The sequence below is a fragment of the Ochotona curzoniae genome, unplaced genomic scaffold (assembly GCF_017591425.1).
Source record: "Ochotona curzoniae isolate NIBS_2020 unplaced genomic scaffold, NIBS_Ocur_1.0 contig_4792, whole genome shotgun sequence".
Classification (NCBI taxonomy): domain Eukaryota; kingdom Metazoa; phylum Chordata; class Mammalia; order Lagomorpha; family Ochotonidae; genus Ochotona; species Ochotona curzoniae.
The window spans coordinates 716,109-743,725 of NW_024466389.1; the positions used below are offsets into that span (position 1 = coordinate 716,109).

The following is a 27,617-nucleotide window of genomic DNA, read 5'->3' on the forward strand; positions in this document are numbered from 1 at the left end:
GGTGTTCACATTTATATTTATATAAAAGATGACTTCACAGTTCGCGTCCCCCGGCACAGGAGCCGCGGGGCCCCGCAGTGGCCTGGGCCAGAGCCAGCAGTCACAGACGCCGAGGTCAACGCTGCCGCCTCGGCGACCGCACGCGGGGCGGGGGCGGGGCGGCCCTCACTCGGCTGGGACCTCATACTTGAAGATGACGCTGAAGAGCTGGCCCCCCAGGCGCGCGGCTAGCCAGGCGTTCTTGACCACGGCCAGCTTGAGGCTCTCGCAGCGTAGGGCGGCGTGGTAGTTGGTGTGCACGGCCCGGCCCATGCCCTCAATGACCACCAGGTCGGCACCTCGCTCTCGTACCAGCGCGGCCAGCCCCTTGTCCAGGCGGCTATGGGGAGCAGGGGCGGGGAGACCAGTCAGGCACCACAGCCCGTGGGCGGAGGTGGAGGCAACCCGAGAGCCAGGCACCCCTCCCGCTGCAGCCCCGCCGGGCCCTGGCTCCCACCACCTCCCTCCAGGGTTTCAGAGCCCCTTGCTGGTCACTGGGGGTCTCGGGCTGGGCCACGGCTGAGTCCCAGCTCTGGCTTCCAGCCCCAGGTGGTAGCTCAGATCTAGAGTGGTGCCATGCGCAGGACGCAGATGGAGTCACTGGGCCCCAGCTCCGCCCGGTGACTGCACACACCCAGGGGGGCGTGGACTCAGCCCCCAGAGCAGGACGCGGCCTCGGCAGGGAGAGCTGACCTGGTCCTCCCTCCTCGAGTTGGTGGGGGCAGACAAGTAACCATCATGTGGCCAGAGATGGAAACCTCCTGCGTTGCCCCCAGCCTGAGCCGGAGGCCCTGGCAGCCTGAACCGGGCGGCTGCGGGCAGGGGGCTCCGGGGCGAGAGGGCAGGGTTACCTGAGGTCGAGGCAGGGCGAGCTCGAGCCGGTCTGCACCAGCCTTAGTCTCTCTTCTTGGAGCGCCGCACTGTGGGGCACGAGGCAGTCAGGGCCCGCTGTGCCCACCGCCCACAGGCTGGACTCTCCGCCCACTGCCCTGCCTGCAGGCTGGACTCGCCTCCGCCCGCTCCAGCCACTCACCACACAAGGGGGTCCATGGCCGCGATGCGCTCGGCCACCAGGAGGGACTCACTGTGGGTCACGTCATTGAGGGCAGGGCCCGAGTTGCACGCCAAGATGACCTGTGGGGGAGATCCAGGCTCTCAGATCCGACTGCCCGGCTCGGACGGGGCCGCGGGCACCTGGGTTCTTCGACGGCCAGGCCAGGGCCAGTGACCAGGGCCACTGCTGAAGGCCGAGGCCCCATGGCCCTCTACTCTGGCCTCCGGAAGGCAGCAGTGTCCACAAGTTCCCAGGAAGCTCAGGGGCCAGCCCAGGTCCCCCAGGGACTCCCGCCCCCAAGGCCTGCTCACTCACCTCCGTCCCTCTAAGGAGTAGCTCCCTGACAAAGGGGAAGACTCCCAAAATGAGGTCTACTCCACTGTTATCTGCGAAAATTAAGGCACATTTATGAGGGGGCCCCTGCAAGAGAAAACCAGGACCTTCAGTCGGGAACAGGTGTGGCCGAGCGCTTGAGACCCCACGGCTTCTCCACGGCCACGCAGGGCCTGGGGCCGCACTGCACCCACACCCACACTGTGGCCTGTGACCCCACTACACCCATACAGCAGGGCCTGGGACCCCAAGACACCCACACCCACAGGGCTGGATCTGGCTTCAGGGTCCCGGAGGCGAGGCAGGCCCAGGGGGACACGACTCGGGTGCTTCACCCAGTGAGGCTGACCTAAAGGCCTCCGCACACCACGGTGCCAACCAGGCAGTGCGAGACCAGCAGGGTACTGTGTGAGCTGCCCTGCTGGCCCTGCCTCCCATGGCCCAGAGGCCCTCCTGGCCTGGACTGGAGGGAGGCCCTCGTACATACCTTTGACCTCTGAAGCCATTCGTTGTAGGAGTCCACAAGCCAAGGCCGCTCTGTGAGGACAGAGAAGAGTCAGCTGCAGGTGCCCGGGCAACGTGGGGCCACCCCGTCCCCCCACCGCCCCCGGGATCCCAACAGCGTCCAGGACGGCCCACCTTGCAGCTTCCTCTTTGCTTCTTCAAACCCAAAATTGGGGTCAGACTCCAGGACGCTGCGGTGGGGGCAGAAAGCATGGTCAGCCATGGGGGTGCGTGAGCGCGGCCCGCAGCCCTGGCAGAGCGCGGAGCTGGGGCCGCATCCACACCGAGCGTGATAAGAGGGTGTGGCGTCACAACAAACTCAGCTCAGGGGGTAGGCGGGGTGGGTGGAGCGGAGACCCCAGTTAGGTGCCCTGGCCGTGCCACCCGAAGGGGCCTGTTCCCTGGCCGCACCTAGCTCACCGAGGCACGGATGGGGAGGGCTGAGGGGGACACCTACTCAGACACGGCCTTGGCGCCCCAGTCGAAGACGTTCCCGGCCAGGAGGCCCTTGACCAGGGCCAGCTGCCGCTCCTCCCAGGCCAGCGCGTCCAGGGCGCGGATCACGCTCCGGAAGCAGCGCAGTGCCACGCCGTTCTCCCTCTGCTTCACCTGGAGAGATGGGCCATCCATGAGGCTGGCTGTGTGCCACCCCGGAAGGACACTGCCAAGGACGCCATGGGTCTCTGGCCGAGGTCTGCTTTGAACTGGTCCTCCCTGCAGGTTTGCCAGGCTGTGGGGCGGGGTGGGAGAGCCTGCAGTGCCCAGGACGAGGCCCTGGAGGACACCCCCATCCTCAGCGCCTGCCACTCCGACCTTGCCCGGGTTAAGCCACGGCCACACAGGGTCAGGGTCAGTGCTGAGGGGTGCTCAGCGGGGAAGTTGAGCAGCCAGCCCTGGCGACAGCCTCCTGGCCAGTGGAGTTCAAGAGCACGGTCCCCTGACCCTGACAGGTGGGAGCCAGAGGGCCCAGCCAACTCTGCTGGCTCCGCACCGGCTCCAGCTCAGCTTCCTGTGCCACGCTGGGAGCTCCCCGTGCATGTGTGGGCAAACAGCAATGGCTCCGCTCATACGAGGAGCGTCTGGCTTGCTCCGCCCGCAGCTTTCCTGGCCCAGGGCATCAGGCTCAGCCCCTGGATCCTGAGGCTGCTTCCAGACCAGCGCTGGGCCAGGGCTGCCTCTCAAGGACACTCACTTTGGAGTAGGGGTCTGGGAAGTTGAACTCGTTCAGGCAGTGTTCCCGCGTGTCCAGCAGGCTGCGCACAGTCAGGGTCCCGTAGGCGCTGGGGACAGGACCAGGGTGGACAGCGGCTGAGCAGGCCCGGCCCGCACTCAGCCCTGTCGGGGCCCCCCATGGCAGCCAGCAGAGGCTGCAGGTGCACGAGGCATGTAACGAAGGGGCTGTGGGGCCGGATACTCACCAGGGCTGCTGGCGTAGCACCTGCAACTTGTCCCGGTACTTCTGCCGGAACTTCTCAGCCCGCTCGGCTGCGTCCAGGGCTTCAGGCTGGCTCGCCACGGCACGCTTCACCACCTGCCACGAGAGGCGATCGGGTGGAATCTACACACCGCCCATGTCAGGGACCATGGAGGCTGGTCCCGTGTGCTGGAGGATCCCAGGCTGGGTGGCTTCTCCTGGCCACCCAAGGACAGGTCCGGACAAGGCCACCACAAAGCCCGAGGCCAGGTGCACACCCTTGGACAGAAGTTATTCAGGATGACAGCATGGTGGCAGGCAGGGCCTTGCTGGGACAGCCCTCTGGCCTCACCTCTGAGCCCACCGGCTTGGCCCAAGCCTCTTTGTGGCCACTCTGGCCCCAGGGGAGGGCGTGGTGCAGGTGTCACTTCCTGGTGCTCATGGGTTCCTCAGCTGTGCCCCACAGGGCCACACTAAGGAGCAACACGCTCTGGTACCCATTGCTGGAGGCACAGCAGGAGTGTACCAGCTTGGCTCCCGGTGGCATGCCCCACCTGGGCCCTGGGCACAACCAGATGAGTGGGACGCTCGAAGCTCATTACCCCCCTCGCCAGAAGTCGGAGCCCACGTGGCCCCTTACCCCGTCCAGGGCCTCCTCGAAGCAGCCGAGCCAGTACTTGCGGGCCAGGGCATCGTCGGTGAGGTCGACCGTGTCCGGCACGTAGGAGGCAGGGTCCCGGAGCAGTGGCAGGTCTACCAGCAGCCTTTCCAGCCGGTCCATCTCCAGCAGGTCGAACTGGGGAATGCAGCAAGGGAAGGGTTACTGGGGTCCTCAGAAGACCCAAACCCTCCTGTGGAGTGCCAGAGCAGAAGGCATAGCTGGCCTTCCACAGTGCCCAGTGCCTGGGCCTGCCCCCAGGAGTCCTGGGCCGTCGTTCCACACCAGCTAACTCTGGTATTCGCTCCCACTGGTCCTGGGCCACACCACTGGTCCTGGGCCGTGCCACTGGTCCTGGGCCACACCACTGGTCCTGGGCCACACCACTGGTCCCCAAGGGACCTTGGCTCAGCACTGCGGTCCCTGCAGATGGCCTGGATTCCCAGTTGTGTCCCCATCACTGGCCTGTGTGTGCCTTGGCTCGGCTGGCCAGGACTACACCTTGCCCTGCTGCTGGGGAGGCTCAGGGCATACGTGAGCCCGGAATGCCCTCTCACTAGGCGGTCTCCCTGGCAGAGATGCGCCAAGACGTGGCTGAGTGTGCCCACTTGCATGCCCCACAGTACGCCTTGCCACAGCCCTTCTGGGCCGGCCTGCTGTGAGAACCAGCCGACGGGCAGACGGGGGCGGGGCGCCTGACGTTCTCGTGCCAGGGCTCACCCACTGTCCAGGCGTATGTGCCGCCCCCAACTGGACTTTGAGGCACAGACTAAGGACCTTGCAGCAGGTCACTGCCACAGCCCCGGAGCCGCCTGCTGGCCTTGCTGTCACCAGGACCCGCAGGGCTGCCAGGCCCACGACTCACAGTGCCGCTGCGGGCCCGCTGTGCGGGGCAGAGCCCCGGGGAGGTGCTCCTGAGGCCCGAGCTGCCCGCGTAGTTCTCACCCCAGCTGTACTGGTCGGGGTCTGTGGAGACAAGAGGCCGGCGCACTGACCCAAAGTCTGCCCGCCCACCTGGCCTAGACACCCTCAACCTTCAAACCCCTTAGTCTCCCCCATTCCCAAGCCACCCCAAGTACAGAACAGCCCACAGGGGTCACAGCCTGTGGGGGGTCACAGGCCATAAGGGAAGGGAACAGGCCATGGGGGGGGTCACAGGCTGCGTGTGTGTGTGGGGGTCACAGGCTGTGTATGAGGGGGGACACAGGTTGTGTGTATGGTTACAGGCCTCTGTGTGTGTGTATGTGGGGGTCACAGGCCGTGTGTGTGTGTATGTGTGGGGGTCACAGGCTGTGTGTGTGTGTGTGGGGTCACAGGCTGTGTGTGTGTGTGGGGTCACAGGCTGTGTGTGTGTGTGGGGTCACAGGCCATGTATGTGTGTGGGGTCACAGGCCATGTGTATGTGTGTGGGGTCACAGGCTGTGTGTGTGGGGGGGGTCACAGGCTGTGTGTATGTGTGTGTGTGGGGTCACAGGCTGTGTGTATGTGTGTGTGTGGGGTCACAGGCTGTGTGTGTGGTCACAGGCTGTGTGTGTGGGGTCACAGGCCGTGTGTATGTGTGGGGGTCACAGGCTGTGTGTGTGTGTGTGTGTGGGGTCACAGGCTGTGTGTGCATGTGGGGTCACAGGCTGTGTGTGTGTGTGGGGTCACAGGCTGTGTGTATATGGTGGGGTCACAGGCCGTGTGTGTGTGTGTGGGGGGGTCACAGGCCGTGTGTGTGGGGTCACAGGCCGTGTGTGTGTGTGTGCATGTGGGGTCACAGGCTGTGTGTGTGTGTGTGTGTGGGGTCACAGAACGCCACGAGCACTCACTGTCTTGCTCAGCTCCCTTCAGGAACGCCCCGATGGCGCCCAGATAGCCTTCGTGCCTTAGGAACAGCGCCTGGACTTCCCCCTGCACGACCGAGTCCCCGTAGGGCCACACGTGTCACCAGGGAACACCCGGGCACAGCCGTCTTCCCGCCCGTGCCAGCACCCGGACGCCCCACAGTGCGGCTGGCAGGAGGGGCGGGCCGGGCCGGGGCGGAGCAGCTGGTACCTTGGAGAAGAAGTTGATGCTGTAGGTGATGGTGCGCATGGTCACGGGGTGGCCCCGGATGAAGAAGCCGCCGAAGTACACGCGGTCGAGCGCGTGCAGCCGTGCGTACAGACAGGCCAGCTGCCCGATGTCGTTGCTGATCATGTGCAGCAGGCTCTTGGCCAGGTCCTCCGGGGAGAACTCTGCGAGCAAGGAGACGCGCTGTCCCAGAGCCCCGCAGCATGGGACGTCGGAGTCCCTCCCACATCGGTGTGGTTCTGCTTAAAGGCCAAAGAAAGCAGCTGGCGCTGCAGTGGAGCCAGGAAAGCCGGCACCTGGGACCCAGCGTCCCAAAGAAGTGCCGGTTCGAGTCCCGGCTGCTCCACTTCCCGTCCAGCTCCCTGCTGGAGCCTGGGAAGGCAGTGGGTGGCCCTGTCTGGTCTCTGCACCTGCATGGCAGACTCGGAAAGAGCTCCTGGCTTCAGATCAACTCAGCTCCGGCCACTGTGCTTGTTTGCCGAGTGACCAGAAGATGGAAGACCTCTGTCTCGCCCTCTGTGATTCTTTCAAATAAATAAATCTTTGAGAGATACAGGAGGGCACAGCCAGAAGCCCCGGCGTGCCGGCTGCAGTGGCCGTCCTGGGCCCTGGCCGTGTAACTGCTGGCAGCACACAGTTTGGGGACGGACCCCGTGTGTCAGACGATGGTGGACAGCAAGGGTGCCCTGCAAGCCCGGTGCCCCTGCCCCAGCTGGCCTGGTACCTCCGTCGGCCGTGGCCGACTTGCCGAAGCTGCTGGCAATCAGGTTCCCGCTCAGCCCCAGGGTCTGGTGGGCGCCGCCGTATACGTCCCGCACCAGCATGTCCACGTGCGCGTGCTGGCCGCGTGAGGCCAGCTGCAGCAGCTCGTCAAACTTCTGCAGGCGGGCAGACGGTGGCAGTGAGGCCAGAGGGCCAGCGGACTCCAGGGACCCTGGCAGGAAGCCGTCCTCCCACGTCCCTGGCCCCGCTGCCCCTCCAGGGAGCCGGTGGCTGCTACCTTCGTCTTGGTGAGCAGAGCTCCGAGTCCCCAGAAGGTGCCTCCTCCGATGGAGCTGCCGCCGACCCACTCAAACCTGTCCTCGGCCTCCACCTGCAGCATAGCAGGGCAGCCGGGGTCAGCGGGCCCGGCCTGTGGGTGCCAGTGAAGCACTGCCCGCGGCAGCCTGCCTCACCTTCACGATGGAGACCCCAGAGCCGATGTTGACCAGCAGGTAGGGGAAGATGTTGGGGTGGTTGGTCTGGAAGCGGAACTCGGGGTCGGTGTCCTGCTGGCACACGAAGGCCTCCTGCGGGATGTTCCGGAGCACGAAGTTGCAACCCTTGATCAGGCAGCTCATCACGTCCTCCTTGGCCACCCTGGAAGGCAGGGCCGCCGCTGACTGCCTCACGCCCGCTGCCGGCCGGCCCTGCTGAGCACGGCCCAGGGTCCGGTCTCCCGGCACTGGCCGCTCACCTCAGCTGCAGCTTCTGCTCAATGAGCTCCTTGAACTTGTAGGCCCCGCCCCCAGTCGCTTGGATGACCTTGGTCTCTGTGTTGACCAGGTGGTCTTTGATGAAGTCCAGGCAGGCCTCGATGTAGGTGTTCTCAAACTTGATGAAGTGCAGGCGGGCGCTCACCTCCTCCTGCACCGACACCTCATAGGGCGGCTCGTGTTCCCGCTCTGCGTCCTAGGGATGTGCAGGGGCTGCCGGGGTGCTGCGTGTGCTGGGGGAGCCCGGCCCCACCCGTGTGTGTGTGCATGCTGGGGGAGCCCGGCCCCACCCGTGTGTGTGTGCATGCTGGGGGAGCCCGGCCTCCACCCATGTGACTGTGCACACATGTGCTGGGAGAGCCACCACCCTTGCAGGACTACTCCTTGCAGTGGCCTACTCCTGGCCAAGGGGGAAGGGTCTGTGGGCTGAGTGGGCCTTCCTAGGGGCCCATGGCGCTGGCCTGGTGGGCACGGCGGGGACAGAGCAAGGGCAGGGCTCATGGTTGACGCTCACCTTTCCCGAGTGGTCAAAAGACCTCACCCTGGCTACCTTGTGCTGCACGGTGGAGTAGTAGGCCAGCTTGGTGAGCGAGCCACCTGCAGGGAGAGCTGGGCCTCAGTGAGTCTGTGGAGTCTCAGAGACTGAGTGGTCCCTCTGCAGGCCTGCCCTGTCCCTGGGGCCACTGCCCACAGGCCTCGGCGACCACCCAAAGCAGCAGCTGGCAGACTCAGTGTGCAGTCACAACCCTCACTCTGGCAGAGCACGCAAGTAGATCAGCATCTTCCCAGGGGATCAGCGGACAAGAGGCAGAGACCTGGGCCAGGATCTGCCTAACATCCCTGACTCCTGGGACCCCCACCTGTGGCCCCACACGTCCACTCTCCTAGAACATGCTCAAATATAACTCCTGGAAGCCAGAGGCATAAAGGACAGGAGGAACACCCACCGGCCACCACTCTCCAAGTGCTGGCCAGTCAGAACCCAGCCCGGGGCTCCGGGTGGACAGGTGGGCAGGCGGCAGGGGCCTGGAACCCAGCCTGGGGCTCTGGGTGGGCAGCAGGGCCCAGCAGTTGGGGATCAGCACCTGCTAAGAAGTGGGAGGGAACAGCGGGACCAGGACTTGAACCCAGGGCTTGGGCATGGAAGTGGGCGGAGTGGGTGTCCCAGGCAGGGCCGCAAGGCCACCCCCCTCAGGGGAAGTGCAGTGACTGGGGCCCTTGGACAAGCAGCAGGAGCAGGGCAGATTCTGGGTGCTTGAGAGGCCTGGGCCAGGGTTGTGGCATGGTGAGAAAACACTATGAATGCGAGAGGAGCAACACCCAAGCCTGGCAATACCAAGGCGCCCGAGACGCAGGCGCAAACCACGGAGCCCAGACGTCTCGCGGCATGCCCGAGCCGGCCCTGTGGTGCCAGATGGGCTGCGGTCCGACTTATCCCCTGCCCCAGTCCTAGCCCCACGCACCCCTCGAGAGGAGTCAACCCAGCCAGAGCACGGGGCGTGAGGGAGAAGTCCTGAGTCACATGCTCACTCCACGATGGAGCGTGTGGAACAGGGTCCCTCGTGGGTGCCCACAGGCCACCTGACAGCAGACGTAGGGGCAGGGGCACCCCAGAAGCCCAGGCTGGCAGGGAGCTGACTGCCTGGCTCAGCAGCGCCGCCCTGGAGGCTGCCTGGGGAAGGCCAGGACAATCCTGCCAGGTGCCTCGCCTGGCCACCAGCAGAAGCCCAGAGCAAGGTCAGACCTTGAAGCCTGTTTCCTGAAAGGCTGAGGTGCCTGGCTGGCGGGGTCCTGGGCCTAAGCTGGGTTCCACAGGAAGTGAGCCCACCTCACAACACCCCGAGCCAGAGTGGCCAGGGCTTTGGGGGACTGTGGTCCAGCCCTGCCAGGACAGCATAGCCATGGCTCTGTGCGGTCCCATCGGGCCACAAACCCAGCACCGTGCCAGGTGGGCACCCAGAACCCAGGTCTGGCCAGCCCGGCCGTGGGACAGGTGGGGCAGTATTCTGTCCTCAGTCTGGGGAGTGGGGTGTCCAGCCGTCGAGTGAGCGAGCCGTCAGGCACAGGGACAGCCCTGAAGGTCAGGTGGCCAGGTGCCCGTGATCAGGCTGGGCAGAGCGGGCACCGGGGAGCCTTCCCTGGGATTGGGGTCTGAAGGTCAGGTGGCCAGGTGCCCACAGTCAGACTTGGGATGGGGGTCTGAAGGTCAGGCGGCCAGGTGCCCGCGGTCAGGCTGGGCAGAGCAGGCCCCGGGGCGCCTTCGCTGGGTGGGGGCGGTACACGGGCCTTGCTCTCCCGGGGCCCCGACCTCTGCCCTCACAGCAGCCGGGATCCCCGGGGTCCCCAGGCGCCCATCACACCCGCTCTCGGGGTGCCGTCCCCCACCCCGGGGTCACCAACAGGCACCGGGAACCGCCGAGAGGGGCGAGGGACTAGGGGGAAGCGCTAGCTGGCCGACAGGCCAGGGGGGACGCGGCGCCGTGGACTCCGCACCGCCCCACGGCCAACAGCCCCCCGGGGCGCTCCTCACGGCGGCCGCACCGACTACGAGTCCCGGCAGCCCCCGGTCCGGCCCCGCGGCGCCTGCCGGGAGCGGTAGTCCGGCCGCCGCGTCCAGGCTGCGCGCAGGCGCCTCGGGGGACTACAAGGCCCGTGAGGCCGTGCGCGGCGGCCCGCACCCCCGCCCTTCGTCCTTCTCGCCGCCCCCGCTCGCCGCGGCCGCCGCCGGCGCCCCGCGCGTCCCGACCGAGCGCCGTCGCCATCCGGCCCGCGGCTACCTATGTCGATGGCGAAGCGCTTGGCGTTCTCCAGGTTGCGGAAGATCTCGTCGGGCGGCAGCGTGATGCTCTTGTCCAGGCTGTCTCCGCTGCTCCCGCTGCCGCTCGCTCCGCACGCCGCCATTTTGAAAGTGCCCGGCCGGCCTCATCGTCCATGGAGATATATGCGCATATATTTGAATGTTAAACACCCCGCGCATAGATTATGCTAATGAGCCCGCCTCCGCGGTCAGCGCCGGGGGGAGCGTGCGGCGCGGGTGGAGGGCCACGCCACTCGGGAAGGCCAGCGCGGGTGGACTCGCGTGTCCGCGGCCCGGCTGCCTTCCCGGCAGATGGGAGCTCTGGGCACAGGCTGAGCGGGCATCCCAGGTCTTTGGGCACTTGGCCGGAGAGCTGCCAGGCTAGCTCGGTGGTCAGCTGCCTGGGGGGCCTGCCTCCTGTTGGGGTTCCCGTCAACGAGCAGAGGAGGGGAGCCCCTCTGTGTGAGGCCCCGGCAGGCCTCAGGCAGGTGGTGATGGTGGTGGGGGGGACAGGCCAGGGCCTCCTGCTGCTCTTCTGGGGTGCCCACAGATCCCCGGAGACACTCAGTGGCCGTGGAGTCCACCTAGAAATAGGTGCCCTTCCCACAGCCAGGGATCCGCCCAGCGGTCGGCGCGTGCAGCTGGGGCAGGCGGCTGCGTGGGCGCTGCCCCCGCGAGGCTGGCATGGCTGGCCGCCTGCCCAGGCGAGCCCCTTGGCTGCCCGGTGGCCCACTGCCAGCCTGTGCCGAGGGGACCCGTGGCTGCCATGGTGCCACCCTCCGGTGCCCCCTTCCCACCTGGCAGGGGCTGGTGGAAGGCCTGCGGGGGACCTCGGGTCTGGCCCAGGAGGGGGGTCCTGGCACTCCTGGCCCCGGGGCAGGGAGGACAGGCCAGAGGCAGACAGGAGACCAGGGTGGAGGACTGAGACTTTATTAGAAGTGTTCAGAGCAGTCCGTGGCCTCCCACGGGACCGAGAGTTCAAATTCTGAGTACAAAGCCGTGCCCACCGCACGCGCCCCTTCCCGCTCCCCCGCCGCCCACGCACAGCGGATCGCGGCGGGGACCCCGCCCCCGACGGCCCCCTAGGAGCCCGATCCCGTCCTATGAGGATACACCTGAGTTCGGCCTTCACAAAAGGCAACTGTGCGGACCCCACGGATGGCACAGAGCCGCGGGCGCCCGCCGGGACTTCGCGGAAGTCACCTGCCGGAGAGCAGACACGCAACGACCCCGCGGGGTCAGGCGCGGGTGGGCCCGCCGCCGCGACAAGGGCCGCGCGCGCGCGTTCTCTGAGAACGACCCTCCCGCCGGCCAGCCGGCCCGCGGCCTGGCGCAGGGCGGGGAGGCTCCTCCCTGCCGCGGGAGGAGTGCGCGCTGCCCCCGGTCACCAGGGCCGCCAGAGGCCGCCGGGGGGCTGGCGCGCGGCGGCCTTGGCCGAGGGTAGCGCGGCCGGGGACGCGGCGCTCGGCGCCTTGGACTCGGCGGCGGGGGCGGCGGGGGTGGCGGGCGCGGCGGCGGGCCGCTGGAAGTGGTACAGCAGCTTGAGGTGCGTGTCGCTGGCGGAGTGCAGGGTCAGGAACTGCACGGCCTCCTGCAGGCACCACGAGTAGCCCTCGCTGTAGTCCTGGTGCAGGCTCTTGGGGCCGGCGGCGGCGGCGAAGGCTGCAGGGAGATGCGAGTGGGCGAGTGGGCCGGGGGGCCAAGCGTGGGGCTCGGGAAGCAGGGCGACGCGGGCTGCGCGGGGCCGGGACGCGGGGGGAAGCGCGGAGTGTGCGGGGAGGCGCGTGGTGCGTGGGGCGCGGGGGTGCACGGGGCCGGGGCGCGGGGAGACGCGAGGTGCGTGGGGCGCGGGGGTGCACGGGTCCGAGGCACGGGTTGCACGGGGCCGGGACGCGGGGGAAGCGCGGAGTGTGCGGGGAGGCGCGTGGTGCGTGGGGCGCGGGGGTGCACGGGGCCGGGGCGCGGGGAGACGCGTGGGGCGCGGGCGTGCACGGATCCGAGGCGCGGGTTGCGCGGGGCGCAGGGGAAGCGCGGAGTGTGCAGGGAGGCGCGGGGTGCGCGGGGCCGGGACCGCTCACCTTTGCTATGCTTCAGGTAGCTGACAGCCATCTCCAGGATGTCGGCTTTCTCCAGCTTCGAGTTAGGCTGGTGCCGCGCGAACTCCTGCTCCAGCAGCAGCTTCAGCTGCTCGATGCTGCTGTTGATGCGGTCCCGGCGCATCTTCTCCACCACCGGCTTCCGCAGCTGCGGGGGGAGGGGGCGTCAGGTGGGGCGGCGGGCGCGGGGCGCGGCGGGGCGGACGCGCCGGCCAGGGCTGGCACTTACTCGGTTCTTCTCCTTGGGACTCAGCAGCTCCACGGCCACGGTGCTGGGGGCCATGCCGGGCGCGGGCGGCGGGCGCGGGCAGAGGGGCCAGGCGCGTCCCGGACTTGGCTCGCGCCCCGGGCCCGGCCCTATATAGGCGCGGGCGGCGGCCGGGCGCCTGGGGCCGGGGCGCCGCGGCCGTTCCCACACTCGGCGGCCAATGGCGGCGCGGGCCGCACAAAGGCGCCGGCCCATTAGCGCACGCTAAATTGCCCGTGAATTGGCGCCGGTACAATGGACGCTCCCCGAGGAGCAGGTGGGCCGCGCCGCACAATGTCCGGGCTGTGGGAACGCGCTCGCCCGCATTAGCATCCCGGGGCCGGGTGCTGGGAGCCCTGAGCCTCAATATGCTGCCTTTTCCCAGGCCGCGGGCGGGGGAGGGGCAGGAAGGAGCGAGCCCCTCCCCTCCCCCCACGGCTGGCTGGCTGTGGCCTCGGGAGAGGAAGGGGGAACGCTGGGGGGATGAGCGAGCGCGGGTGCGGCGCGTGTGCCCTCCCGACTCCCAGCACCCGGGCAGCTCCCCAGCGGGCACCTGTGCGCCCGGCCTGCAGGCCCCAGGCATCCCACTGCCCGTCGGGCTGGGCTCTGACACTGTCACCTGGGGCCTGGGAAATGGGCCGGCACTGCCTTCACGCTGGGCCTGGGCAGTTCCAGCGGGGAGCCTGGCACTGACCCTCACTCCCGCGGCCCCGAGGATGACCAGGTGCCCCGCGGGGGGGAGGGGCCCAGCTCAGGAAGGGGCTGCGTGTCACCCTGGGCAGGCAGGGGGTGGCAGTGCCGGAGTGGGGCAGATGCTGAGCCCTGCTCCCCAGCCCCCAACCCAGGGTGAGCCCAGCGGGTGGTGGGAGCCCCCTGCTCTCAAGACGGTTGCCTGGGAGCTCAGGTGTCTCCTGGGGGAGCCGGGTTAGGCCCAAGTGGGAAGCCTTGGCGCCAGGAGCCATGTCCTGAGGGTGGCAAAAGTGGCTGGGCCTCATCCAGGGCTGGGAGCTCCCCGACCCCTCCCCCCAGCGGGTCTTGGCAGTGACCCATAGCTGCGAGAGGCCCTTTGGGCAGGCCTGGCCCCGGAGTCCCTCAGCACAAGGAGCCATTGGTGAGCCAGGGCTGGGCGGTCCGGGAAGCAGTGCCAGGGTGGGGGTGGGGAAGGAGGGCTCAATTTGAAGCAGTGCAGGCTGGTCACCCCAGGGTGAGGTGGCGGTCTGCCCCAGGCTGGCCCTGGGAGACAGGGCCCCCCTCCAGCTGGAGTTCCTTCTGAGCCGCTCTCCCCCACTCACAGTTCAGCTTGCAGCTTGGGCTCAGCCAGCGGTGCTGAGTGGCGAGTGGGACGATGCTGTGGAAAGGGGGGGGTCATGCTCAGGAACATTTTGGGGACCCTTTCTTGCCATGGGCTCTCTGGGCTGGGGTGGGGAGGATCCCACCTGCACCCACACGACCCCTGGCATGGTTGCATCCACATGGGGGGTGGCTCTCAGCCCTGCCCTGCCCGAGCCAGGCTTCCTAGAGGGCAATGGGCCGGGCTGTGGCCCAGCCCCAAGAGGACACGTGCCGTGTCGGGAGGTGTGGCCCAACCCCCAGCCTGCCCGCTGCAGGGGGTGAGGGTGGTGGGTGGGCCGAGGGAGGCTGCCTCCCCTCTGCTGCCCTGGCCGGGGGGCAGCTTTGATCCAGTTTCCAGTTGTGGGAAATGAATGGTGTGAAGTCCCGGCCACAGCACGGGCCAGATGGCAGCGCGGGCGGCCCCCAAGGCACACGCCTGGTCTTTGTGGGCCACTTAACACGGTGAATGGGACCAGAGTGTGGGAAAGGCACTGGCTGCCGGCTCACGCCGCCGGCCGTCGGCGGGAGGCGCTGCGGGGGCCGGGGGCCGCCCTGGGCTGCCCGGCTCTGCCGCCCGCGTGTGTGAGACGAGGGTGGGGTGGGGACGGTGTGGGTCCTGCCCGCACCCCAGGGCCCCATGTGCAGTTCGGGTGCGGGTAGCATTCCCTGAGCTCAGGCTGAGCCTGTGCTGTGACCGCTGAGCTCATGACCTGTTCACCGCGATGCCCCGAGTCCCTGGGAGGGCAAGGGGTGCAAGGCAAAGCTGGGGGGCTCCAGCTGGCAAGGCCATATGGTGCCACCTTAAAGCATCAGTTGGATCTGGCAATGACATCTGGGTTTGAACCCCAAAGACAGGAAGGGGTGCCTGTGACAGGGTGGGGCACTATTCTGTGCCCTGCTGGCACCTGGGAAGGCAGCAGAGCACTGCCTGCTCCTGGGCCCCCTGGAGGGCTGTCCCAGGGTTCTGTTCTCGCCTGGCCCGGACCTGGGACGACCGTTTGGGCCATGAGCTAGTGGATGATGATGTCTCCGTCTGCCTTCAAATATAAAGCAATGTTTTTGTTTGTTTTTAAGATTTCGTTATTTTTTGAAGACGTATTTGTTTTCTTTGGAAAGGCAGATTTACAGAGAGACAAAGATCTGCCGTCTGCTGGTTCATCGTCCAAATGGCCAAACAACTGTAGCTGAGCTGATCCGAAGCCAGGAGCCTCTTCTGGGTCTCCCACGCGGGTGCAGGGTCCCGAGGCTTTGGGCCGTCCTTGACGGCCTTTCCAGGCCACAGGCAGGGAGCTGGAAGGGAAGTGGAGCTGCTGGGATTAGAACTGGCGCCCATATGGGATGCTGGTGCCTGCAGGTGGAGGATTAGCCAGTTGAGCCATTGCACCAGACCGGAGCGATCGCCCATCCATTGGTTGACACTCCACATGGTGCAGCTGCCAGCGCTAAGCTTCCTCTGGGTCTCCCACGGGGGCACGGGGCCCCCCACATGCACGGGGCCCCCACGCAGGCACAGGTGCCCAGATGGCTACAATACCGTCCGCTGCTTTCCCAGGCATGTTAGCAGGAAGTTGAATGGGAAATGGGACAGCCAGGCCTGAAACCAGTGCTCATATGGGATGCCAGTTGCGGGCAGCAGCTTAACGCACTGCGCCCCAGTGCTGGTCCCATCACGTGATCTATTGACGAGCTGGCAGGGTTGGCCGCCTGCCTGCCCCGTCAGAGGGCCTGTCCCCAGTGCATCCTGAGGGATGGCCCAGGTGCCCAGGTGCCTGCAGCTGGATGGGGCTCCGTGCCTTGTCGGCCGGCATTAGGGGTATGAACAGGTGTCAGGCACACATCCACTTCTGCTCTCTTTTTCAAGTGACAATAAATGCATGAAAGTTGAGAAATGGTTGAGGTGATTGTTTTTCTGGGACTGGAAACAGGAAGGGGAGGGGCCCTGTGGCCAGGCCTGGTCTGGAGCGGACACTGCCCACCGCTCTGCCCGTCTACCCCAGGGTCGACTGTGCAGGGCACATGGCAGCTGGAGTGCCATGGGAGGGGCCGGGCTGCTCCTTCAGGGCTCCCAGCCCCCCCCCCAGGGTTTCCAGAGGAGACTGTGGGGAGGATTGGGGTGGCCTGCAGCTCTGGGCTCTGAACCCCAAACCCTAGAAGTAGCAATGGGGCAGCTCAGTCGAGTGGGAGGCCCTGGAGTCACCGTGGCCCCCCTTGGGAGGGACGGAGGTCTAAGACCTCAGGTGCAGGCTGGAGATGGACACACCCCTGGGGGTGTCCTGACATGGCCCCTGCCCGTCACCCCTGGGGGTGTCCTGACATAGTCCCTGCTCGTCACTCTCGGGGCTGTCCTGACATGGCCCCCACCTGGCTGAGCCTGGCCTCCCAGGAAAGGCTGCCCTGGCACAGATGCACACACATGGTTATAAGGTGCCCATGCGCACGCAGACACAAATGGACGCTCCGGCCCCTCACCCCCCGCTCAGGGCCACAGCACTGCCTGCCCCTCCCCACTCCCGCTGGCCGGCTTCAGCCAAGTCACTGCGGGTCAGGGTGGAGTGGGGGAGGAGGAGGTGGGCAGGTCCCTCTGCCCCTCCTGCCTCCCTAGCCCAGCCTCTGCCTGTGGTTGCCTTGCGGAACAGCAGGCTCCTTCTCACTCCAGACCCCAGGCTGGTTGCAGCCTGGGGGAGCGAGGTTTGAGGAGGGGGCTGCAGCCTGCACTGCTGACATGGGCTCACCTCCCGTGTCTCTGGATGGCTGGTGGCAGGCCCTTGTCACCCTCTGCTGAGGTGACCCTGAGACCCCCATGCACAGAACCACTCCCCCCGGGGCCCCAGTGCAGAGTCCCCAGTGCAGGGTCCCCCAGCGCAGGGCCCCCCAGTGCAGAACCCCCCAGTGCAGGGTCCCCCAGTGCAGAGCCCCCAGTGCAGAACCCCCAGTGCAGGGCCCCCCAGTGCAGAACCCCCCAGTGCAGAGCCCCCAGCGCAGGGCCCCCCAGTGCAGAACCCCTCAGTGCAGGGTCCCCCAGTGCAGAACCCCTGTGTACCCCATATCTGGGAATTGGGGCCCAACACCCGTCCCATTGGACAGATGTGGCCCTGAGGGAGGGGTTCAGTCCCTGAGCCCATGGGAGGCCTCTTGGTTCCTTCTGCTTGGTACAAGCTGCCTGCCCCAGGGCCTCTAACTATCCTGTCAATTGAGCACCCAGAGCATTGTGGGGGGACACAAGGAGTGCTTTTGTCCCCCATTTCCTCATCTGATGAAGCCGGGGCTCCCCCAGCCAAGAAGGAGGGCGCATGGGGGCAGGGAGGGGTGTCCTCACTGAGGAGTTGGTGAGGGCCACCCAGGCCCACGGGCGTCCTGGCTGGGGGGGGAGGGTCTGCAGGTCAAGTGGGGGCAGGGGTGCAGAACGCAACCCCTTGCAAACGTCCCGCGGGGCGCTGGAGGCCCGGCGGGTGCCCAGCCCGGCGCCAGCCCTGGCCTCCCAGCCTCCGCTCTGCGGCGCGGCCGACCCACGTGGCCGCCCCTCCCCGCCAGCGGTGTCAAGGAGCAGTTCCTTCCCAGCCCGGCGCCCTCGGCCGCTCCTTTATGACGCGCGGCCAGATGGTCTTTTGGGAGGCGCCCCCCGCGCCCCGCGCGCCCCCCGCCTTCATTCAGAGTCAGACGCCGGCACTAATGCCGCGGGGGCGCCCAGGCACGCTTCCCCCGCGCCCTCCCGCCCGCCACAGTGTGGGAACGGGCGGCCCGCGCCGACCCACAGCCTGTCTGGCCCGCGCGAGGCACCCCGAGATGGGGCGCGGCGCGCTCGCTGCCAGGGCCGGGGGGCAACGCCGGGGTCTCAACTCCACTCATTCCCGAGTTTCCTCACGTCTGGAACTGGGGCGACGAGGGCCTTCCCAACAAGTTTGGCCTCTCCCTGGGTTTTACCCACATCCCGAGAGGAGCAAAGAGAAAGATTCCACCTGCTGGTCGGCTCCCCAAGTGCCAGCTACAGCCAGAGCTGCCCCCTGCACCTCCCTCCCAGGGGCCTGGAAAGCAGTGCAGTTTTCGATGCAGGGGGCAGGGACCCCAGGACGTGGGCCATCGCCTGCTCCTCCCCGGTGAGCATGAGCTGGCAGCCACCCGGTGCCTGGGCCTTGGATGTGGGCAGTGGCCCCCAAGCAGCAACCTGCCTTGCACCCCAACCTGCTGTGTGGGGAGACGCAGCCTCAGCCCTATTGTCAACTGCACTGTCCATCAAGTGCCCAGCCCCTCGCTGGTCCTGTCTGGCCATCGCCTGCCCGCCGCAGGTGTGCCTGGTTCTCACCGCGAGCGGCCCGCGTCCCTCTCCCGGGCTCTGGGGCAGCCGGGGAACTGAGTGAGTTCGCACTGGCCAGTGGCCATACCTGCCAAGGCCAGCGTGCTCAGGCTTGTTGCTAGCCCAGAGAACCAAGGCCCAGCCTGCCAGTGGGCGGCCAGGTCTGAGTGGATGCTGAGTGAGGGCGGGTGAGGCAGCCTTCAGGGCCTCTGCCCACCTGCCCATGGGCCGTCCTTCCCTCACAGCTTGCTGTCTGCACACAGCGAGAGAGAGCCGTTCTGTCCATTGTTCATTCCCCAGATGGCCACAGCAGCCAGAGCTGAGTCCGTCTGAGGGCAGGAGCTCCTTCGGGCCTTCTGACCGCGGGGGGCAGGGTCCCGAGACGAGACCATGAGCAGAGAGAGCTGGATGGGAAGTGGAGAGGCCGGCACACGAACCCGTGTCCCCCACGGGATGCTGGCCATACATGTAGATTAGTCTGTTGAGCCAACCACCGGCCCCTGATGGATTTTATTACTATTATTATTATTCATTGGAAAGGCAGGAGAGTCAGAGAACGCCCACCTGCTGGCTCACTGCCTGGGGCCGGGCCAGGCTGCACAGGAACTTCTTCCAGGTCCCACGCACACGGGGCGTCCTCGGCCTCCGTCCCAGGTGTGTCGGCAGACACGGCTTGCAGGTGGTGCAGCTGGGACTCGAACCAGCCCCTTGCAGGGTGCCAGAGGCACAGGCAATGGCTCATACGCTGTCACAGCACTGGCCTGCTGAGTGCAGGGCTTCCAGGCAGACCCGTCCTCCACTGCAACCCCGGCACATGAGCAGGGCGCAGGATGGGAAGTGGAGCAGCCGGCACTCGAACTGGTGCCCACTTGGAATGGTGGTGCTGTAGGCACCTGCTCCATTGTGGCTGGCCTTTACCAAGGGCCCAGCCTGGACGGGTCACTGTGTCTCTGTGTCACCGGTGGCATTCAAAGCAAGCCATGGGTGTGGGGCATTGCCCTGCCGGGAGGGGCAGGATCCTAGGACAGCCGCTGTCTGTGCCTGAGTTGAGCAGCGACCCCGAGAGGCCCGGCTCCCCCCATGCCAGGGCATTCCATTGCCTGTAGCAGGGGCCGAGGGCAGGGGGTGGACAGGACTGCCTGGGAGTCTCTGCCATTCAGGCAGGTGCAGGCAGCATGGGGTGACCACTATGCCCTCATTGACTGTCCCAGGCCCCCCAAGGTCCCTCCTGGGTGTGGCCATGCCTGGTTAGGGACAGGAACCAAGCATGGGCCCTCCCTGGGTGGGGATCGCTTGGAGCCAGTGGGCAGGACACACGTTCACCACCTTGGCGACGCCCTATAGCCCTGGCACTCGCCACAGCCACGGAGGACCTGGCTTCCAGGTGAACGTGGAAGGGGGCTGAGTGCAAGTTGCAGACTGGGCTTCCCTAGCTGGGCCAAGGTCACCAACCTTGGTAAGTGGCTGCTGTGCCACAGGGAGTGCCACTGTGGGCAGGGTGGGATTCTGCCTGTTTCAACCCCTCACTCAGCCCCAGGACCAAGGTGGGCCCTGGTCCACTGGGGCCATCCCGCTGCTGAGGGTGCCACAGCCGGGTTCCAGGACACTGCCCAGAGCTGCCCGCAGGGCATAAGGAAGAGCCCCTGTAGCGGCCTTGCTTCCCTGTGGGAAAGGCGCCCGGGGCCCACCCAGCCCCTCCTCTCTGGGCAGGAGGCATCCGGGACATTCAGCTGCACAAAGGCCTGTGCGCGGCCCCAGGCATTGGGCATTGTCCCCTGAGGCCATCTGGGGGACAGTGGCCCCATGGTGGGGAGGGGCTCCCCAGGTTCTTCAGAGGTGACAGCCAGCTGGAAGGCTGCACATCTGGCCAGGCCAGCGGCCTGCCATTGCCCCGGGCTGCTGCCCCAGGCGTGGCGAGGACACGGCCGCCTGCCAGGCAGCCAGAGCCAAGCTCACGGGGCTCAGTGTCTGTGGCGTGGTGCTGGCAGCGGTGCCAGCTCAGGCTGTGAGGAAGAGGAGCAGGCCTTCATCGTGGCCCTGAATGCAGAGCCCCAGGCCTGGCTCCACTTCCCACTTCCTCCAGTGTGGGCGGGGCTGGGAAGTCCCGCATGCTGGGACAGCTACGGCCCAGGCCCCTCTGGGTTCCTGGCACCCCAGAACCATAGCAGGCTCAGGAAGAAGGGGTGCTGGTAGGGGGTGGAGGCCCTGGGGGCTTCCCCAACCCTGGCAGAGGGCGGGAACGCCTGGGCCTCTCCGGCCTTCTGGGGCCAGCACTGCCCCCCTTGCTGGGGGGTCCCGAGCGGGGAGATAATCCCGGCTTTGGAGCCGCTGTGAGAGGCCGGGCCCTGGCTTTCCCACAGCCCACATAAAGGCCTGGCCGCCAGCTGCTCTCCCACAAAGGCCTGTGGGCCTCTCAGGGCCTCTGTGCGGGCGGGGCGGCTGCGGCCTACCTGGCCACCCTGGAGCAGGACTCGGCACTCAGCGGGGTGTGCCTCCCTGCCGGCCTGGGGAGGGGGTCGGCTCCTGGCAACGCCTCGGCAGCACCCCCCCCCACCGCCTGGCCGCCACGTGCCCAGCAGGCACATGCCCTGGCTGCCTGCCCCGCCCGTGCCCTGGCACCCTCAGCTCACGGCTATGCTCACCCACCAGGCCAGGGGCTGAGAGGGAGGCAGACCCGTGAGGACCAGGGTGGGGGCCCAGCCATTCAGGATGACCCAGCTGGCAGGGGACAGCGTCCCGGCAGGGCTGTCTGCGGTCACTGTCCACGCTGACTGGGGCAGGTCCGAGCAGGTCCCTGGCCACTGGGAAGTGACCCAGAGACACCCAGTGTGGCCAATAAACAGACAGTGGCCAGAGGATGCCTTGTAGGCGGAGGGCTGGGAACAGGGCAGCTCGCTCGGCCCCTGCCTGGGGGCAGCCCCACGTGCCCAGCGGTACCTCCGCTCACACCCCGCCTTCCGCTGCTGTCTGCTGATTGGCTGCAGGGCGTGGGAAAGCCGCCCGGCCAGGCTGAGCCCGCTGCTGCTGGGGGAAGAGCCTGCCCGGGGTTGCCCGGGGTCTCCTCAGTTGCAGAGGGAGGTGGGTGGGTGGATCCGCCTCCTGCACCTTTCCGCGTGACCCCCAGCTCTCGGTTCCCCCCCCCCCCCCCCCCCCCCCCCCCGCCAGCGCTCCCCACCACCCCTCGTGCTCCACAGCTCCAGTCTTGGATGTTGGAAGAGGCCCTGGCCACCGCCTCCAGGAAGCCTTCTCCCCACCAAGCGGGTACCCAGCTAAGAGCCACTTGTCGAGAACCCCATGGTCCCAGAGTGCCGCTTCCTAACGCAGGGTCTGGCACAGTGAGGGGTCGTGGTGGCTGGGGCCAGGTGCAGGCGTGGGGTCCATCTCATTGGAGGACGGCTGTGTTCCTGGCCCCATGGGAACCCCACGTGGGTTAGTCTTGGGACCCTGCTCTGGCTGGGCTGGCCCTGGCCACACCAGGTGCAGGGTTGGCTGGGCTTTGCTGCCCCCTCGTGGCTGGCACCTGCAGCTGTGCGACTCGCAGGGGCCCAGCCTTGCCCAGGCCTGCCTGTCCAGCCCCAGGCGCTGGCCATCCCACATCCCAGCGGCCCCCCAGAAGACAGATCTGGGGATGCCCTTGCTGGGTGGACGTGCAGCGCAGCAGGTTCCCGGAAGGCTGGGGCGGGGTGGCCAGACGAGAAGCTGCCGGCAGGGGGAAGTCCCCGGTTCCCTGTAGGTGGCGGGGACTGGTGAACGCCCGCCACAGGCCAGTGGGCTACAGGGGTGAGCCGGGGGCACCCTGCCCGACGCCCAGACGTCCAGGCAGTCTCACCAATGTGGCTGGCAGGGGCTGCAGCCGCTGTCCAGGCCCAAGGGTCAAGGGGAGAGGCCAGCCATCCCAGGGAACCACCATTCTGTGCCAGGCGTGGGGGCAGCAGTTCCAGGGCCCAGGCTGCACCCCACCTTTCTTGGGGACAGCTGAGTGACAAGAAGGCCCGCCCTGCACCGCCCCCAGCTTCTGAGGAGGACCACTGCGCCCCCAGTGTGCCGGGCGGAGTGGAGCAGGAACACCTGGCTGTAGCCAGGCCCTGCCCGACCCCAGGCGAGGGTGCCGCTATGCAAGCCTGACTCGTGCCCCTCAGTGCCCGCTGACTGAGGACTGGGCAGGGGCCATCAGGAGTGGCCCTGAGACCCAGGAGGGACGGCGTTCTGCCGGATGGTGCCTCTGGTGGACACTGAGAAGGAAAGGCAGCCGGCTCGGGTGGCGGCTGCACCTGTAGCGCAGGAAGTGAGGTGTGAGTGCAGTGTGACCTGCCTGGCAGGCAGCGTGTAGTGCGTGCTCAGCGTCGTCCAGGCAGCGTGCCGTGTGGACACTCGGCAGGACTCAAAGGTGCTTTGTGGGTGCTCCACCCGAAGGGGCGTTGGGCCGCGGCGGGGTGACCTGAGGGCGCCTGCACTGTGTGTCCCACGAGCTCCCTGTGCGTCACTGTTACAGCGTCGGTACAATATTGAAATATTAGAACGTTACCATGCAATGTTATTGTTGGGCAACGTTAGGCTCCTTTGTGCCAGGAAATTGCTACCTTGTTAGGCCAGAAGGCGCCTGGACTCCTCTGACAGGGTGCTGGACACCAGGTCTGACCATCTGGGGGTGCCCAGTGTGGGGGTGGGGCTTCCTGCAGAGGCTCCTGCGGGCTGACCCGGGCAGTGGCGCGCAGCAGACCCCTCGCTGAGGATGCCATGTTACAGTGAGCGTGCCCCTCCGGCTGCTCTGGGCGCGAGTCCGTGCTCAGCTGGGTGGGTTTGCCAGCCCGTGGCTGCGCGTGTGTAAATCCCGGGGCTGCAGCAAGGCTGCGGGCTCCCTCCCCTGCAGGGACTGGGTGCGGCGTCTTTCACCTCAGCTCCTTCCTTGCCAGCTGCTCAATCTCGGACAGCCGCTGACACATGGCTCGTGGCTCACCCGGGGACCCAAGTTCCTCCTGCGAAGCGGGAACTGGAAGCAGCTGGCTCCCTGCGGAGGCCGATGGGAGCCCTGCTCCTGCTCCCCCTTGGCCTCGGCAGCCCCCTCCTCCTTGCTGCCCCCTGCTCCATCTGGTCCTCCGCATCGGGGGTCCACTCAGACCCTGTCCTCCCCCGGCCTGACTCTGGGCAGTAGCCTGGCTCTCTGGTCTCTATTCTTGCTGGACAGCCAGCCTGGCCTGGCTGCCGGGGTGCTGACTGCCGAGAGGGTGTGTGGATGGTGACGAGGGAGAGGAGGGCTTGGCCCTGGGGAGGTGGGGGCCAGAGCAGCTGCTCCGGCAGGTGGAAGGTTCTGGGATGCGGGCAGCTGGCTTAGCTGGGGAGTTGAGGCAGGTGACTGGGCGGGGCCCAAGCCAGGGTGTGCTGCAAGGCCTGGGAGGGGACGGGCGGAGGCCCAGGAGAACCACAGTGCTGCCTGGAAGCACAGGAGGCAGGAGGAGAGGGGCTTGGGCTGTTTCAGGAGAAGTTGTCAGGGTTCCAGGAGGGAAGGCCACAGGCACAGGGTTCCGAGAAGCCTTGGACCGCAGCCAGAGGCCCGCAGCCTAGGTGTCTGCCCCGCCCCTCGCCCCAAGTCCCCGGGCCTGAAGCCCTGCAGCCCCAGAGTCCTCCCTGCTGCCCCCGCCAGTGGCCATGTCCCATCCATGCCATGACTGCCCCTCCTCAGAGTACCCTGTGCTGCCCCTCTGCCCACAGACCAGTCCTGGCCTGGGAGCCCCTGCCCCGCCAGGCTGGCACTGAGCAGGGGGCAGGCAGCAGGTGGAGGGACGCTCTCTGCCCTTCTCTCAGGCTGTGCTACTCTGATGTCCCCGCCCCCTGGACATGGTGCTGGAGATGCTTCTCCCACAGAAAGCAGAAATGTACCCAGGGAATTTCCAGAGAGGGACCTGCCGGAGGTCAGGTGCTGGACATGGGGCCCGCAGGGGGCAGCTGGGACTGGGTGGGACTGGGTGGGGGGCAAGGGCCAGACCTGGGCTATCTGCTTCCCAGACTCAGCATCCCTGTGGGGGGGGGCCCAGCATGATCCCTGGAGGGGCCACATGGGGAGGGGGAGGCCTAGGGAGACACTGGGCTTATTCAGGGGGCCTCCGATGGCAGCCTTCTCCTTGTTGGTTCTCGGGGTTCTGGGGCCTTGCAGGTGACAGTGGGTGATGGGGTCCCTGTCAGGAGTGAGGCCCTGGCTCTAGCCTTCATGTTTGGGTCATTTCATCCTGAGTTCTCAGCCTGTGTGGGGGTGGTCTGTGCTGAAGGCAGGAGGGACTAAATGGGTGAGGGAGTGAATGAATGAATGAGTGAATGAATGACTGAGTCAGTGAATAAATGAGTGATTGAGTGAGTGAATGAATGGTTGAGAGAATGAGTGAGCGAATGAGTGATTGAATGAGTCAGTGAGTGAATGAATGACTGAGTGAGCGAGTGAATGAGTGAGTGAATGAATGAGTGAGTGAATGAGTGAGTGAGTGAATGAGTGAGTGAATGAGTGAGTGAGTGAGTGAATGAGTGAGTGAGTGAGTGAATGAGTGAGTGAGTGAATGAGTGAATGAGTGAGTGAATGAGTGAGTGAGTGAATGAGTGAGTGAGTGAGTGAATGAGTGAATGAGTGAGTGAGTGAATGAGTGAGTGAGTGAATGAGTGAGTGAGTGAATGAGTGACTGAGTGAGTGAATGAGTGAGTGAGTGAATGAGTGAGTGAGTGAATGAGTGAGTGAATGAGTGAGTGAGTGAGTGAATGAGTGAGTGAATGAATGAATGAGTGAGTGAATGAGTGAGTGAGTGAATGAATGAGTGAGTGAGTGAGTGAATGAGTGAATGAGTGAGTGAATGAGTGAGTGAGTGAATGAATGAGTGAGTGAATGAATGAATGAGTGAATGAATGAGTGAGTGAATGAGTGAGTGAATGAATGAGTGAGTGAATGAATGAATGAGTGAATGAATGACTGAGTGAATGAATGAATGAGTGAGTGAATGAGTGAGTGAATGAGTGAGTGAATGAGTGAATGAGTGAGTGAGTGAGTGAATGAGTGAGTGAATGAGTGAGTGAATGAATGAGTGAGTGAGTGAATGAATGAATGAGTGAGTGAATGAGTGAGTGAGTGAGTGAATGAGTGAGTGAGTGAATGAGTGAGTGAGTGAGTGAGTGAATGAGTGAGTGAATGAGTGAATGAGTGAGTGAATGAGTGAGTGAATGAATGAATGAGTGAGTGAATGAATGAATGAGTGAGTGAATGAATGAGTGAGTGAATGAATGAATGAGTGAATGAATGACTGAGTGAATGAATGAATGAGTGAGTGAATGAGTGAGTGAATGAGTGAGTGAATGAGTGAATGAGTGAGTGAGTGAGTGAATGAGTGAGTGAATGAGTGAGTGAATGAATGACTGAGTGAGTGAATGAATGACTGAGTGAGTGAATGAATGAATGAATCAGTGAATGAATGAGTGAGTGAGTGAGTGAGTGAGTGAATGAGTGAATGAGTGAGTGAATGAATGTCTGAGTGAGTGAATGAATGAATGAGTGAATGAGTGAATGAATGAATGAATCAGTGAATGAATGAGTGAGTGAGTGAGTGGACGCTTGGCGGGCAAAGCCCTCCAGGTGGGCTGTGGTGGACACCAGGTCCAGCCCAGGAGTCTCCACAGGGCGCCCCAGGGAGGGGCTGGAAGGCGTGGGGGACCCTGGCCTGGCCCGTGGGTAGCAATCAAGGAAGGCCTCATGGAGGACGTGGCATTCCAGCACAGCCCAGAGCACAGAGAGGGTCAGCGAGCCCCTCATGGCCAGCATGGCGGGGTCCAGTGGGGGCGGGGTTGAGGCAGCCGTGGGGGCCCTACTTACTGGAAAGGGTGCATGGTCCCAGAGTTGGGGTGTGTGTGCCTGGGGGCAGGGTCTGTGTTGTGCTTCCAGCTGGCTCCCCAGGGACCCCCAGATGACACACGGGGCATAGGGGGTGGTGTCCGCTGCCCTTCTCTGCTGTGGGGCTGGGGGTCTTGCGGGGACTCCCAGCAGTCCTGCTGCCTCCCTGCAGTCTGGCCCATGTGGCCGGCAAGGGCCTCTGCCTCGGTCCCCCAGCTCCGTGTGGGGGTTCCGCCTGCCTGGCTCTCCCCTGGATGTCCTGGGCAGGGCCCCGCAGCAGGCACAGCAGGCTCCTGGGCCAGAAGGGGCTCCGGAGTCGGTAGGGTGGACGTCTAGAAGGGACGGCAGCTGTGTGAGGTGAGGCTATGGCCCTGGGGCTGATGGGGACCCAGCAGGACAAGCACAGTCACACCTGCTCCTGGGGCTGATGGGGACCTGGCAGGACAAGCAGTCACACCTGCTCCTGGGGCTGATGGGGACCCAGCAGGACAAGCACAGAGTCACACCTGCTCCTGGGGCTGATGGGGACCTGGCAGGACAAGCACAGTCACACCTGCTCCTGGGGCTGATGGGGACCCGGCAGGACAAGCACAGAGTCACACCTGCTCCTGGGGCTGATGGGGACCCAGCAGGACAAGCACAGTCACACCTGCTCCTGGGGCTGATGGGGACCCGGCAGGACAAGCACAGAGTCACACCTGCTCCTGGGGCTGATGGGGACCCAGCAGGACAAGCACAGAGTCACACCTGCTCCTGGGGCTGATGGGGACCCAGCAGGACAAGCACAGTCACACCTGCTCCTGGGGCTGATGGGGACCCGGCAGGACAAGCACAGTCACACCTGCTCCTGGGGCTGATGGGGACCAGGCAGGACAAGCACAGAGTCACACCTGCTCCTGGGGCTGATGGCAGGTTGGACTGGAGGCAGGGGCGGACTCCTCAAGTGCCTCACTCGATCCACAGGACTTTAGCGGTCCCACTGATGTCCACGGCGTGCGAGGGACCATGTGCCCCCCTCTCCGACTTCCAGCTCCCAGATCTGGGGGAAGGGCAGGCGGGTAGGGCCCCCGACTCCTCCTTCCACCAGCAACAGGGCAGGGAAGTTACCTCAGTTCACACAGGAAACCCAGGTTCCTGTGGAGGTGGGGGCAGGGGGGCAACGGGGTGCAGTCATAGCTTCCCCACCCAGGACTCAGAGCACCCCGATCCTTCCTGCACCCCGCAAGTGGCTGCCACTCCCCGCCCAGCTGCCTGCCCTCGCCGCAGGGCCTGTCCAAGGAGTGCTTATCAGTGGTGGGCGGACTCCAGGGTTGGCGCCCCAGCCTGTCCTCCGGCTTCTGCCAGCCGCAGCCTCCTGAATGCCCAGCCAGAGCCACTCGACCAGGAAGCCCACACACCCCTCGGTGCTGTGTCTGGGTGCTGAGTGCTGATGGGTGCTGAGGGCACGGTGCAGTGGAGGAG

The 27,617-nt window shown here is 65.8% G+C and overlaps 2 protein-coding genes and 1 long non-coding RNA gene across 3 annotated transcripts; 1 reads left to right on the forward strand and 2 right to left on the reverse strand.

Annotated features, from left to right (window-relative positions):
• PANK4 (pantothenate kinase 4 (inactive)) lies at positions 1 to 10,475 on the reverse strand. The gene is made up of 19 exons (XM_040987798.1): positions 10,310 to 10,475; positions 8,047 to 8,129; positions 7,514 to 7,728; positions 7,233 to 7,416; positions 7,058 to 7,150; positions 6,782 to 6,935; positions 6,040 to 6,221; positions 5,814 to 5,895; positions 4,868 to 4,968; positions 3,985 to 4,140; positions 3,349 to 3,461; positions 3,123 to 3,210; positions 2,388 to 2,539; positions 2,066 to 2,121; positions 1,914 to 1,963; positions 1,409 to 1,513; positions 1,073 to 1,173; positions 891 to 959; positions 1 to 379 (listed from the first exon to the last, which is right to left on the reverse strand). Exons 1-19 carry the CDS (start codon positions 10,431 to 10,433, stop codon positions 166 to 168), a joined length of 2,322 nt encoding a protein of 773 aa, XP_040843732.1. The 5' UTR covers positions 10,434 to 10,475; the 3' UTR covers positions 1 to 165.
• Positions 7,853 to 27,577, forward strand: LOC121161437. Its single transcript, XR_005884680.1, has 3 exons — positions 7,853 to 7,864; positions 13,572 to 13,576; positions 27,507 to 27,577. It is a non-coding gene; the product is annotated as an uncharacterized LOC121161437 (long non-coding RNA).
• HES5 (hes family bHLH transcription factor 5) lies at positions 11,714 to 12,708 on the reverse strand. Its single transcript, XM_040987799.1, has 3 exons — positions 12,655 to 12,708; positions 12,408 to 12,573; positions 11,714 to 11,991 (listed from the first exon to the last, which is right to left on the reverse strand). The coding sequence occupies exons 1-3, from the start codon at positions 12,706 to 12,708 to the stop codon at positions 11,714 to 11,716; spliced, it is 498 nt and encodes a 165-aa protein (XP_040843733.1).
• Positions 27,578 to 27,617: the final 40 nt, after the last annotated feature.

Bases quoted from the DNA above. Each gene is read 5' to 3' on its own strand.
- PANK4 (XM_040987798.1), bottom strand. From the start codon at position 10,433: ATGGCGGCGTGCGGAGCGAGCGGCAGCGGGAGCAGCGGAGACAGCCTG. The intron at 7,151-7,232 runs GTGAGGCAGGCT...GCTATGCTGCAG, and splicing joins CTGGGGTCTCCATCGTGAAG to GTGGAGGCCGAGGACAGGTT. The intron at 4,141-4,867 runs GTGAGTCGTGGG...TGCATTCCCCAG, and splicing joins AGCGGGCCCGCAGCGGCACT to TTCGACCTGCTGGAGATGGA.
- HES5 (XM_040987799.1), bottom strand. From the start codon at position 12,708: ATGGCCCCCAGCACCGTGGCCGTGGAGCTGCTGAGTCCCAAGGAGAAG. The intron at 12,574-12,654 runs GTAAGTGCCAGC...CTCCCCCCGCAG, and splicing joins GTCCCAAGGAGAAGAACCGA to CTGCGGAAGCCGGTGGTGGA. The intron at 11,992-12,407 runs GTGAGCGGTCCC...ATCTCCCTGCAG, and splicing joins CTACCTGAAGCATAGCAAAG to CCTTCGCCGCCGCCGCCGGC.